The sequence below is a fragment of the Macadamia integrifolia genome, chromosome 6 (assembly GCF_013358625.1).
Source record: "Macadamia integrifolia cultivar HAES 741 chromosome 6, SCU_Mint_v3, whole genome shotgun sequence".
In the NCBI taxonomy this organism is placed as follows: domain Eukaryota; kingdom Viridiplantae; phylum Streptophyta; class Magnoliopsida; order Proteales; family Proteaceae; genus Macadamia; species Macadamia integrifolia.
This window is the reverse complement of record NC_056562.1, coordinates 26,835,607-26,850,292: the sequence shown is the minus strand read 5'-3', so window position 1 is coordinate 26,850,292 and position 14,686 is coordinate 26,835,607. Positions and strand designations below refer to the sequence as shown.

The 14,686-nt window shown below is 35.5% G+C and overlaps 1 protein-coding gene across 1 annotated transcript; it reads left to right on the top strand.

Moving 5' to 3' along the window:
- Positions 1-10,642: 10,642 nt before the first annotated feature.
- LOC122082811 (F-box protein At5g51370-like) lies at positions 10,643-14,686 on the top strand. Its single transcript, XM_042650588.1, has 2 exons — positions 10,643-11,978; positions 13,898-14,686. Exons 1-2 carry the CDS (start codon positions 10,825-10,827, stop codon positions 14,163-14,165), a joined length of 1,422 nt encoding a protein of 473 aa, XP_042506522.1. The 5' UTR covers positions 10,643-10,824; the 3' UTR covers positions 14,166-14,686.

Below are 14,686 nucleotides of genomic sequence, written 5' to 3'. Positions count from 1 at the left end.
TTATGTTATTATGATAGATCATATTTTTTTTGAAACATTTCATATTTCATATGGCAAGGAAACACGGCCAAATATTTCATATTTGAAGTGAACACCATGTTGTTGATATGGAGATATTCTTATTTGTCTCATTCAACTTAAGTTATTTGGGTAATAATGATTTTCATAACTTAGAATTTATTAAAAAACCATTGACTATCCTTAGATTTTATTTAAAAATCACAACTTTGACACCCATGGTGAAGATGACACTTTATGTAAATATTGGTTTCTAACAGAAACGATTCTGTTAAGTACGAACCATACATGTTTCTGTTTCTTTCAGGTTATAAAATCATTTTTTTTTTGCGATTACCATACAACATTTAAGATGCAGAATCACTCCAAAAAAATAGAAATGCAAAAAAGTGTGCTAGACCCAAAATCATGTTAAAAAAACAGAATCGTTACAGTACATAGCCTAAATATGCAATGTATCTAAATGTTTCATTCAAAAAATCATGAATTTTTGTATTGATTTAAAATTTCAGTTAACTATGCATATTTTAAAACTAGTCGTATTGTATGTGACTAATATGCGTATGATACGTCTATTATTCAATAATAATTAAAAAAAAAAATTGAATAAACCCAAACCCCATACGTTTGTTAGGTGGTCAGCAATTGAAGTATAAGCAATTTTTTTATTTTTTTTTTTGGTAAGAAATAGGACAAAGTAGAAACTGCTTATAGTTGTATCCGTGAGTCTCATCAGTTGTTGGTATTCTTAGTTCTATTCTGTATACCGAACGATTTTGACTTGCAAAATCGATATCACTTCAAATTGGGTAAGATTCATTTCTATCATATCGATATCGTATTGAATTTCCTTTGGATCGATTTGATATGAGTTTAGATGATCAATTTTGATATTGGGGTACCAAATTGACACCTTTACCTACGTTAAGATTAAAAATAAATAAGAATAATAAAAGCTAAATAAACCAACTCCCATTCCTAACCCCTACGTACATTTAAAAAAAAAAAAAAAAAAATCCCAACCTCGTTTTTCATTTTTAATTGGGGTAGATTTTGTCCGTAAACATAAGAAGGTTGAAACAATTTGCCTATTTAGTATTTATAATAATTGAATTGCAGAGATGATCTTCTTCAATTCCTTTAAAATGATTGTTCAAAATAATTTAGAAAATGAATTTTGGGATGGATCTGATTGTCCACTTCTGTTTTTGTTTGTTTTGTTTTACATCGTTTTTATTTTCTTTTAAATATTTCATTCACGAGATGAGTTAAAGGTGTATGTTGATGAAATTGGTCCTACTTGTAGTGTTTGTATTTCAGTTCATTTATGGTAACCATTGCAATGCCATTATTCAAAATCAAGATTTAAGAATCAGGATAAATGAAACAATTTGAGATGCAGAATTTGAATTTCAGTAGTTTCATACACAAGCAAACCTGCTTCACCTTAAGAAAATAATTCTATAATCGAAAAAAGCTATATTGATTTAAGTATTCATGGAAGCATGGGAGTTTATAATATTACAAACAATGAGTTTTAATTCATCCTTAATATCAGAATAAATTTGTATTTTTGTTCCCGGATTTTTACTGGGTAACCGTTTTATACACATAACGTATCATTACCGTACGTGTTTTATTGTGCAGGAATTTTGAAAAATATTATTACTGTATGATGCATTTAATTATCGTACGTATCCATTCCCATATTATTATCATTCTTTAACTTACTATGGTTGAGAGTTGAGACTGATTTGAATCTTGACTGATCTAATACCATTCCACTGGTATAACCCAATGGTAACAGAGTAATAAGAATCATTGTTTTATTTATTTATTTATTTTTTTTAAATTTGCTATCAGATCCAATTTTTTGGTGGTTCGATTAAGTGAACCACCCATGGGTGGGCCGAAATGGTCCAGAATCTGTACCTGATTCCGTTTTCTTGTTTTCAGCAATCCATGTAAGACGAGGAGAGAGAACCGGAGATGTCCAAACTCCAAACAAAGCCATTAATGACGCTCATGGCCGTCATTTATGTCATTTGGAAATTTTTATTTTCATTTCAAGTGGAAATGATGGTTTTCTAAGTTCGTATGAATCCATTCATCTAATTTGTTTCTTTCTTTTCTTGTTTTTTTCTTGGTAAGAAGGAAGTCTCTCTCTCTCTCTCTCTCTCTCTCTCTCTCTTCCTTAGCCTGGATCTTCTAAATATTGCCATTCCCTTGTGGGGAAGGCTTGTGGCCCTTGTTCCAGTCAGGATTAGACCCAAATCTTTCCACTTGGGGTGGTGTCGATGAAGTAATAAGCTACCTAGTCATGTCCCCCACACCACGCATGCAGTTTTGGACATCTTGTCAAGGGTGGCTTAAACATTAGTGGTGGAATTTAAGTGGATCTAGAGATGATCTCGGACTGCTTTCTGGCTATATACCACCATAGCTGGACAAAGCTGGGCCAGTTATTTAATGGGCAAGAATAATATATGCTAGAGTCCAAACCACATGTTTCGATGGATAGAAAAAAAATTTAGAATATGAATAAGAGAAAATTTCTATCACTCTTTTCTATATATATATATATATATATATATATTTTATTCAGATTCTCTACTCAAAGTTTTCTTCTCTAATTCTCTGGAGAAAGTAAACTTTTACCTTTCATTCTCCCCTAATACTTTAAAATATCCAAATATCTCTCTTTTTTTCCATCTAAACCAGTTGTATATTTTTTCCAAATGTGAAAGATAAATAATTAAAAAGGCCGAGGAAGAGAGAGAGGGAGAATAAAAACAAAAAGGTGGGGACCAAGGACCGGAGATAGGGCATCAAATGAAGACTCATCATATCATTCTCAAGGGCAGGAATTGACTGATATAGCATCGATGATGATCATAGGATGAAGATGATAACGAAGCTGTGATTTACATGTCTCATTATCTATATATATTTTCTACAATAAGGAATGGGAAGAGGGGAACCACAAAAGCAAAAAACAAAAGAGATGATTGGCAATGTTCAGCCGAGAAAGAATAAGAAGAAGTAATAAGAAGAAAAAAAATGTAGGTCCCACTTATGTTAATAAAATAAGACCAATCGGGTAATATGGGAAAAGTAGCACCAGTAATTTAAGTACAAGCGAAAGAAGAGATAGAAGTTTATTTTTTTATTTTATTTTTTATTTTTTTGGAGGTGGGGGGGGAGAGGAATTAGAGAAGAAAGTTCAAATAGGGGAACTTGAATAAATGTAGGCCGTAGGGTAAGTATAGGTGAGTTATGAAAATTTTCCCTATGAATAATAGAAGGGAAATAAGTTCAAGTACTCTTTCTTGTCAACTTTCCTTTCATCTCCAAAAGTCACTCTCCCTCTTCCCCCTTCAAAATTTCACCCCTAGATACACACTCGCAATGTGCTCATCATGAGGTCTTCAGTTTGAACCTCCAAGCTTATATCTATTTCCCCTCCTTACTTGAAAAAAATAAATAAATAAAATACTTTTAATTTCACCCAAAAATAAAATTGGAACAATGAAATGGACTGGGCCTCCTAGGTAACATAAATCCACTGAGTATGGACTGGGCTCTGTGGTAACCTAAATCCTGATTTTTTTTTTAATCAATTCCTTCCACACGATAATTTGTGAACTTCTGAAATTCACTAATATACTAAATGTTAAAATGAGAATTGAAGAGGCTTCTTTGGAGTTTAGAGGAAACACTTCAAAATCATTTAAAAAAAAAAGTATCCACAAGAGAAGCATGATTTGTGTCACAAATCTTGGGCACCATTTTCGTGATCAGCTTCTAACCATTTAAACATTTAAAACCGTTCATCTTGATTTGTTTGATAAAACTAGGCTTTCCTTCGCTTTGAACTTCAACAAATCTTCATCTTTGTCAGGAATGAGCTTGGGAAGTAAGTTGTGAGAGTCTAATCTCATAAATCCCATGGAGAAAATGACTCTCTCATGCAAGTGTTGGGATTGAGAGATCTTCTAAGAGGGGGTGAATTGGGATATAAAAATCTGAAGAATTAAACAAAATTTTAAAAAATTTGTGCGAAGATAACCACGAAAGCAAGTAAGTAGGGAACAACATTCGCATGGTGGTCTTTATTTGGTTGCTTGAAATGGAGACTGATTTAAAATACATCCAAGATCTTGAACACCACTTGTGGATAAGAAGTTGATATTATTCTTTTAGACTTTTAATCAAAACCAACCCCATGTTAGAAATGTTAAATCCATTTAAAAGGCTTATAAAATTAAAGGAAAATGAACACTACCTAATCAATCGTATTATTCCAGTCCATTTTGCTTTGTATATGTCAAGTCTTAATTTGGCCCGTCCAAAACAGGATAGCTCGGCTGTAGGCATGGCCCAATAACAGGCAATGACCGTCTTGAAAAAAAAAATATATATATATATATATATATATTCTCTTCTATCAACCAAACACATTAGGTATAAATTCGGACAATTCCCAAGCTTATTTGCTAGTCCTAAGGGACCAAATCCTAGAATCGTCCCATTTATTAAACAATTTCAAGACTAAGATCCGATCCCATTTAATAATAGGACAATCCAGTTCTGCTCTCTTAATATCCTTTGACACTGAAATAATCAATTAAGTCGATTCCTAAATATTGAAATAACTTTCCAGGCATACAAATTATCAAACATCAATCTTTATTTTATTCTTGATAATTCCGATATAATCTTATAAGTTATAACTATTAAGTATTTTCATTAAAAAAAAGACTATAATTAAATATGCATCTTAAAATGATCCAGTTCCCGATCTAGACAAATCCTTAATATTGGTCTTTTGGTTTCAAGAATAGTTCATAATTCCAATCTCCAAAAAAAAGAAAAAAAAAACTATAATTAAATATTATTCACCACTTTAGTGATTGCAAATTAACTTAAAAAAATAAAATAAAAAAATAAATCTTTAATAACTGCTAGATGAGACAAACATCCCTTGCAAGTGCAAGGTGCTGTACGTTTCTACTCTGTTGACTGCCAAGCCATAGCATATGGTTTTAGGAATTTATGTCAAATTGGCCAATTCATATTGATATTAGTCCATAACGATATCAGATTGCAATTACCATGGTTTTGAAGGAACTCTGTTCACATGCGTATTCATTATGTCAGTGTGTAAATTAATGAGAGGCTGTGTAGAAGCATCGGGGTAGGAAGCCAACATAATATTTTTTGTATCCACTTGTGTTTTTGCATAAAACCATGCATGTGGATAATATATATTTTTTGTTTTTTTTTATATTAAAGAAAAGAACCATGTCCATCTAGCATTTCTCATGCCCAGACATAGGTGGATGTAAAAAAGCCCTAGTCACCCCATGTAGATCGGATATTTCACGTAGACACAGACACAGTTTGTTTGGGCATGGGAACGCTTGATGGACATGTTCCCTTGCCCCTTTTTTTTTTTTTCACAATCATCCACTTTCATATTGTCAAATGCTCCCGCGCAATGATTTTTAAGTTTTTAACTCAAAAGCAACCCAGCCTTCTTTATATTCTGTTTCTGCATCCCAACCAGCTATTAGAGGCCGGGCCATTGTAATATAAACCATGTTATCGTTCTATCACCACAACCGTTGGATAAAAAATGACAGAGTTGAGATTCGTAATCAACGACAGAAGCTACTCGTTTTATGAATTGCTACGTGCGGTAATTCATAAAATGAGCTGTGTCCCTTGTACCTGGTATAGGGTGTCCTTTATAGGAGTTGCCCCACTCTTGGATATAGAATTTTGAATTATGAAACGGCTAACCAACGGCTCTCAGTGGGACCCACTCCGCATTAATTAAATTTTTATATTTTTTGGCTCCCCACCCAAGCAAAATAAGTTGCATTTTCTGGGTCGTGACTAATTTTCTCACTGTAAAAGTGGATTTTCACTTATTTTTCAATCATTGAACTTTCCAGAGATGCCCCTACCCATCACTCTTCTAAATCTTGGGCAGACCTTCAGACTTGTGTACCCTAATATCATTTTGGTCAGAGAATGCCACCTTATAGTCAATGTATACATCAACGTTCATGATTAATGGGAGGTTGTGCATTAGCATTTTTAGTATTAGGTAGTGTGATCTTTCCACAGCTGCTATGTCTTGATACAGGTGTACATGTACTTATGAAAAAAAAAAAAAGATTAAGGTGTACATGTTATCGGATTAGTGATCCTTCTTTTATGGGGAAGAGATCCTTGCCCATCATGCACCACACGTTCAAACACAAGGTGTGACTGTGTGACAAAATAATCGTCCGTACATGGATTGTGTGCAAAGCACAAAATCCACGTCATTAAGCAATGATCTCTTACCCTATCATGATATCTAAAACGTTAAAGAGTCTCACACCATGAATCTTGTTTATAGTCTAATACAAAAAACTCTCTCTCTCTCTCTCTCTCTCTCTCTTTTTTTCTTTTGTGTGTTAAGAGTTGCCTCTGCACCTAATATGAAATGATTCCTTTTTAAGCATCTATTAACAGATGTGAAGCCATATCTAATGAATCCTTTTTAAGCATCTATTAATAGATATGATGCTATGTCTATGGATCATATCGGCTCTCGAATTAATAATTATCAAATACAAATCAACTGTCGAATGCACTAACATGCAAGGATGAAAGTAGAGATTCAAGGATCTTCTGGTACCTTCTCATGGTAGATGACACTTTGCTTGTCTTTTTTTTTTTTTTTTTTTTTTTTTTTTTAGTGCATCGCCACTATTGATTTGCATTTGATAATTATCATTTTGAGATTCAATATGTTCTGGATCGATATCAGAGAGGATCAGTGCGTATTAATCATTTTTGTCCCTTGTTTTTCATAAAAAAATACTGTTTTTTAACTGTTTTATTCCTAAAACTATATGGGTAAATGATCCGATCAGTCAAGGATTGAGAATCGATCTCATCTGACACCAATACGATATGATATGACCAATATGGCCAATACGATATTGATACTTAAAACCATGAATTAATCCATTAAATTGCAAAAGAAAAAAAAATCTAAAAGGCAGTGTGGTTCCTATGCCCAAATAGACTCTGGATGAGCAAAATGATTGCCCTACTCCTCATAAAAGATGATAATCTCGGCCCGACTTGTTCATGCTTTTATTGGTGCTCCCATTGCTTCGTGTGCAAGGGCCATACTGCTTTTTAGAGAACTCTCTCCCCTTGCCAAATGTTCTAATATTGCACTCTTAATTTTTTTGAGAAATTTACAACGCCACCCCTAGAGAATGCTATTATTATAAGAACACCCTTGTTGTTTTACCAAATTAGACGCAGACCCCCTATCGTTAGTCACTATTAAATGAAGAGTTAAAATGACTGTTATACCCTATTCACTAAAACTCATGTTTTAATACAAGTCCTCTTCATCCCAACCTATACTCACCAATACTGCCCTGCCATACTCGGTTCTATAGGTTTCTCCAGAGGAATCTGACATTCTCGAAGTCCATTGTGATGCCACTGGCGAAACCACAACACCTCCACCACCACCATCACCATTGGGTGGAAGATGCAAGCAAAGAGGGTAAAGTTTGTCATTCAAGATATCGCGAGAACAAATAGTGATACCTTGAAGCCCTCTCTTTCTCTAACCTCTGTGTCAGTTCTTCCACACTAGTCCCCTTAAAAATTAAATTGTGACTCTCAGTGTCATCATAAATATCACCATATTCATCAGCGATGTCGTAATAGATTTTCCAGCCATCAAGCTTTGGTGGGGAAGAGACGAAAGAATCACTCGACTGCCACCCCAATTAAAAACCATAAAATTAGATACTGCGCTTCACAGAAATAATTGAAATTTCAATTTCATGAAATGCTCAAATAAAAAGCAGTAGAAATAAATTAAAAAAAAAAAAAAAATACAAACCTTTGTCTTTGATAATCTGGGAGAGGCTAGTTCAGAATGTTGATTTCTATTAGCCACTGGGGATGGAAGAGTTGGACCATCGACTGGGGTTCTTCCTCTGTTTAGGTTAATCACTAGGGATGGAGGAGTTGGAGAATCGAATGGAGGTCTCCCTTCCTTTCGGTTAACCATTGGTGGGGATAGATGAATTGGCGAATCCACTCTAATCTCGACAATATCGACATCCCAGAGGAGAAGAAAACTTCCCGACATGATTGAATCTTGCATATTCAGTGCTGGTGAACTTGTCGGCATAATCAAATTTTGCATTGTCTGCGCTGGAAAACTTGCCGGTGTTAACAAATCTTGAATCCTCAGATACATAAGTGGAAGAAGACTAATTGGATCGCCATAAACGCTTTTCCTTTCTTGAAATATGATGCCGTCGTGATCTCTGGTGCTGAAGACTAACTGGTCACAGTTGTTGTTGTCTGTTGTCGATGTCGTTGCCGCTATGATCTCCGATGCTTTGAATGATTGCCAGTGGTCTAATCCATCGATTTGGGAAAAAGGTAAATTAGGTATGGATTTGGGGTCAAGGTATGGTAACTATCGATTTGGGGATGAGATTTATTACATGGATATTTTAGTTACTTCACATTTAGTAAAGACATTTTGGTATTTAAAATAAAATATAGTAGCTGATATCAACATATAAGGTATATTTCTTAACAGTGACTGACGGTAGGGGTCTGAGTCTAATTTAGTAAAACAAATGGGGTGTTCTTATAATAATGACATTCTCTAGGGGGTGGCGCTGTAAATTTTCCAATTTTTTCTAAAGTTAAAATCAAAATAATTTATGTTAATTTTAATCCTTCAAACTAAAGTGTTTAAAAAATAAAAGAAATCAATTTATTAATCATGCTTTTTCGTTTTTCGTCATTCCCATTCTTGTTCTAAAGCTAGTTGAATTTTCAAACAAGAGTTTTAACTCCATTCTCAATAATTCCGATGGGGTCATCCAATATTGCCCTTTGTAGACAAGACCACCATTTCGAATTGTTTCACCACTTTGTGTGATTGAAATGTCACTGTGTTTGGTTTGAATCCCAGACCGGAATCAATGGTGGATGCATTATCTGTTCCACAGTATAACCTAACAGTCTCTAAGAGTTAACTCCATCAAGGCTTTACTACCCAAATAATGATCGTCATCACTAGTATTGTCATTTTCAAATTTGAATTCTTATCAATGAAACTAAAAGTACCATCCATGAATATAATTTATCAACAATCAATCTTAGCCACTTGTCTGACATTTCTTAGGCCAAATTAGCAGCGATTTTGTGTTCAAGTTGACCACTAAGATATATGTACATTGAATAAACCATGTACTAATTTATAAGTGTTTGTGCTTAAATATATTGATAAATTGGCTTATTAATGCTTTTACCATATGGAGACATCACAATCCACCTTGGAATGAATTAGGAACCAGGAAAACTTGGTTGGTGTGTCAGGTCAGCATATAAGATGGGCAAGAAAAAAAAAACCTAATCGAATCATTTTAATTTTTTAAATTATATTTAATTGGAATAAAGCTGAATTGAATTGGGTTGTATAATAAAGAAACAAAGATTTCCACTATATCCTAATCGTAATTCAACTTTCCTTGGGTCCAGCATATGAAATCACACAATGGTTTCAATTACATGGATCCTTGCTCTCTAATAGATTCTATCCAAAGTCATACTTGGTACAAGATCCAAACTATGCATATCATTGCTCACAACTTTTTTCTATAATCATTTTAGACATTTTGTAGCAAAGAAAAAAAAAATACAAAAATCATAATTACGCAATAATTTTTTTATGTGTTTATTTTTCTCTTCAAATTCAATTTTTTTTTTCTTGGCTTCCAAACATAGCCAAGAAAAGAAATATTAGAGAAAAAAAGAGATTGAAAATCAAAAGTAGGTGGAGAGAGAGTAATGATCGAGGAACCAAAGTCAGGTTTAGAGTTTTCTAGCTCAGTATCAGGATTGAGTGGTGAGTGTTTTTATTTGACCAACCAAATGGGATGCCTATTCATGATCGTCGGATTAAAATATGATTAAATATGCCTGTGTAAATACTTGTTAGAGGATAATTAGAGTATCAATCGTTGGAGATGAACCGAATCCGAATATATGAACAAAAAGAGAAGTAACCATAGAAAGGAAATGTTACCAGAAATTCCCTTTTTCTCAATATAATTAATTTATAATTTTGTGCGAGCGATATGCAACTTGCAAACATTAACTCTTTTTTGGTGAAAACTTGCAAACATTAACGCGTTAATGTTAACATCTTTACGTGGTCCCCACCAACCATTGAGTTGCCACCAGACATTCGATGGTGAAGTGCAAAGCTAACTTTCCTCTTTTAGATCTTAAAATCCGATGGAAGATACTTTCACATGTCAGAGAAAAAAAAAAAAACGAATTTTTAAAAGAAATGGCTTTTTCGTAATTATATCAAAAAATAATCCCAATCTATATTGATGGATTTGAATGATGGAAAGTAAAAAAGTACCAAATCCATTCCCCGCTCTCAAAATCCAAACCATAGAAACTTATGGAAGTTTAGAAACTTGGTGGGCCCCACACATCAGAAATCCGTTTTCGAGAACGGAAGAAAGAGAAGGAGAGAGAGAGAGAGAGAGAGAGAGAGAGAGAAAACAAAACTCAAAACTTGGGTCCTTTGAAAAGAGAGAGAGAGGGACGCAAAAGATCGAGAGAGAGAAGAGAGGCGATGCAGGAGCGAAGTAGAAGAGGAAGGAGAGTAGCAGCGGCGGCGGAAGCAGATCCTTCGATTGTGGAAATTCTTTTTAGCGGAAGAAATCCTAACCCTAAATGCCATTTTCGCAGGAATTAAAACCTAAGAAGCCATTGAACAAACGTTCGAGCTGGCCAGAACTTTGGTTCAAAGACAAAGCTCTCAAGCATGTGGTTTTCAAGATGCAGTTGGATTCTCTTACAAGAGCAAGACCACCGGAGTCGGAGAAGAAAGTAGCCCTAGATTTCACCTCTCTTCTATCCGATGAGCTTCTTTTACGAATCTTGTCTAACCTTCCGGTCTCCCAACGGAAAACTAATTCTCTCGTTTGCAAGCGATGGTTGTCCCTGCAAGGCCGCCTGGTTCACTCCGTTAAGTTGCTTGACTGGAATTTCCTTTTATCTGGTCGGCTTCTTTCACGTTTCCCCAACCTCACGGATGTTGATCTCGTTGCCGCCTGCATTGACTCGCCAAGGAATTCTGGAATCTTATTGACCCATAAATTATTGTCGGTTCACCTTGATGCTGATTTCTCTCCTGGTGGGTTTGTCCCTGAGGATAATCTGCTGCCACCGGCTACGATTGATCGAGGGCTTCGAGTCCTTGCCCGGGGATGCCCTAATTTGCGGAAACTTGTTCTTATTGCTGCCAACGAGGCTGGTTTGTCGAGCGTTGCCGAAGAATGCCCGACATTGCAGGAATTGGAGCTGCACCATTGTACGGATCTCGCATTGCATGGAATCTCCGCTTGTAAGAATCTTCAGATCCTGAAATTGATTGGGACTGTGGATGGTTTCTATAGTTCTCTGGTTTCGGATATTGGTTTGACGTTCTTGGCAAACGGTTGTAAGCGTCTTGTAAAGCTTGAGCTGAGCGGATGTGAGGGGAGCTACGATGGAATCAAAGCTATTGGCCAATGCTGCCAGATGCTCGAGGAGCTTATGCTGTGCGACCACAGGATGGATGGTGGGTGGATGGCAGCCTTGTCGTTCTGTGAAAATTTGAAGACTTTGAAGCTTCAGTCGTGCAAGAGGATTGATCCGACACCAGGGCCTGTTGAACATTTGGGGTCTTTGCCGGCTCTTCAACGGTTGCAGCTGCAGAGGTGCCAACTGCGAGATCAGCAGAGTGTGAAGTCGTTGTTTTTGATATGTGACGCTGTGAGGGAGATGGATTTTCAGGACTGTTGGGGTTTGGATAATGAGATGTTCAGCTTTGCAAGTCATTGCAGGTACTATTCTCTTATTCTGTCTCTATACACTGTTGCTCATCTGTGCTTTCCAGGCCTTAATGTTTGCTAAGAGGATGATTCAAATATTGTACTTTAGTTGTGCAGCTGAGAAGGAAATGATAATTAAATGTTAAATGTACAATGCTGGAGCATACATCTCAGGTTCTCTCTGTTGTGCAATGCCATCAATTTTTTCTTGGTACGACATTCAGTTGGCAAGGATAGATCAGGATGGTTGGTTATTTTGTTTTTGTCCTCAGCACCTTAGTATTGCAATTTCCTTTACGAAGGGACCGCTGCTTGTAAAGAAGTGCCTTGCAGGGGAAGGGATTAACTTATGTTAAAGGCTATTAATCATCATCTTCATTATCAAATAACTTACCTCAGTGGTTATATTGATTTGACAGAGGATGATGGTGGATGCTTCATGTTAGCAGTTGGCATGTACAAAAAGCATTTAGCAAAACCTTTAGTTTGGATACTGAAAATTCCCTTTTTGACCCAGAGTGGAATCACCGGACTGATTCACACATGTTGTGATATGTTTTAGTGACTTGAGTTGGCTTGGGTACAAAAAGAAAAGGAAGCATGACATGGAATATTGCTCTGTTATGATTACATGTCTTACATTTTTTTTTTCTAAGAAAATGATTTTGTGATGTTCTTTAATTGTGTAGTTGCAAAAGTGATATTAATATCAAATGCATGATTTTGACATTTATTTGGAGTTCTCTAATGCTATGACATTATGTTTTCTTGTATGAGTAAACATTTGTTAAAAGGATTATCAGGCTTGCAAGATTATCTTGTTTTTACTTCAGCAATTTACTTCTGTAGTTTTCTTTTAACAAGAGGCTGCATTTTGTTAAGTGTAGAGTCAAGTTCACTCGTTTTAAATGCTGTCAGATTGACCAAATTCACTGTAATCATCAAAATAATGTACCATGCTGAATATATGCCTTGATAAAAAAGGGTGGGTGCCTCAGGTTCGAACATAAAGAAGACGTTTAGCTAAACCTTTAGCCAGGGATCTCCAAAACTTCATTGTTTCAGTCCATGGTGGAATTGCTGGACAAAATCCATGCTCCAACAAGAAGTGGTTGAGATAATACTAAGTTAAGTTAGAGTCAGGTAGAACAAGGAGGAGAAGCATGGCATAAGCCATAAAGTGTTGGATTGGACCATGTGTGCCACTTCAGGAACCATGAGATCCTCTTGCTCAGTGGCTTTTCGAATTACTTAGAAATACTACCAATCAAAGTTATTTAAGACTTGCTGATTTCGAACGATTTCTCTCAGAATCATTTCTTTCTCACAAACTAAACGGAGTTCAAATAAGACACGTATGTAAGCAAATCTAATCTATTCATATATACATATAGAATTCTGTAGAAAGCCGTATTCAATGAAAGTCGTATGTACGGCTTCGAGGGAGATCTTTCATATCTTTCGAGATCCACCCTACAATATGGGGTCAAAAAGCCAAAATAAGTGATTTTAGTGTAGTTTTTCCTCTTCTAGTAGTTGGTCTAACAGTCAGGAACTCATGCTTCTCATCTGATAACAATTGTTTTTGAACTAAATAACAAGAACATGGGAGTCTTCTCATAAGCCGTACATGCCATCAGAAACAGATTGTTTTCTCTATAGATTTTTTTATTCTTTCTTTTTTCCAATTAACGTTACCTAAAAGGATATTGAGAAGAAAATTAAGTTATTCCTCATAGGCATTTCTGCATTTGGCTCGTGATTTTTCTCTTGTGCATGAATACATTTTGTAATTTGTCATGGCTCTTTGCATAGGCAACAAAATAATTACAGTGACTTCAAGAAATCCATGACAATTTTTTTTATTTTTTATTTTTTGCTTTGACAGTTTACTGATTGGAAGCTTTGATGGGTGATTACTTTCATTGCAGGAGGGTAAAGTCTTTATCTTTGGAAGGATGCTCGTTGCTAACAACAGATTGTCTAGAGTCAGTAATTCTCTCTTGGAAGGAGCTTCAAAGTCTTAGAGTAGTCTCATGTAATAATATAAAGGACAGTGAAGTCACTCCTGCACTGTCAAGCTTGTTTTCAGTTCTGAAGGAGTTGAAATGGAGACCAGATTCCCGATCTCTTCTTTCATCAGGCCTTGCAGGAAGTGGAGTGGGAAAGAAAAAGGGTAGACTTTTCAAGAAAATATGAATCCTGAACTTGCTATCTGATGTGGAGTAGCCTGAACTTCTGTTTAATGTATACTCAGCTGAATCAATCGCTGACAACCAACCAGGTTCATGAAAATAAAATCAGCCACAATTGAAGTCATTGTAGCGATGGCACACTGCAACATGCTGAGATCATTCTGACACTACTTCAGATGGTTAGTTAACATGGTAGTTAACAGAAGATGATAACCAGCCAGAAGGAGCTAATCATTGTAGAAATGCCAATCCTACTTCACCTTTTCTTAATGCATGTTCATTTGAGTTTCAATTCTCAAGCTCAGATTACTCCATTGATGTATTTACCCTGGCTCTGTCTCTTCATCTCATACCATTTTTATTGTTAGCAAGGATAGGTATGCTAATCCCTTTCCCTTCTATTATTTGAACCAAGTTACCAGAGGGGGTTTTCATAGATGGTATCTTTGTATAACACTAGTTCATTTATAGTAAGCTGTGTCTTTTTTTGAACATCATGAATATAGCCCTACATTCTGAACTTAA

What these genes read in the sequence shown, in the direction of transcription:
- LOC122082811 (XM_042650588.1), top strand. Translation starts at nt 10,825, where the DNA reads ATGCCATTTTCGCAGGAATTAAAACCTAAGAAGCCATTGAACAAACGT. An exon ending in AGCTTTGCAAGTCATTGCAG is followed by an intron (nt 11,979 to 13,897) that starts GTACTATTCTCT and finishes CTTTCATTGCAG; the next exon opens with GAGGGTAAAGTCTTTATCTT.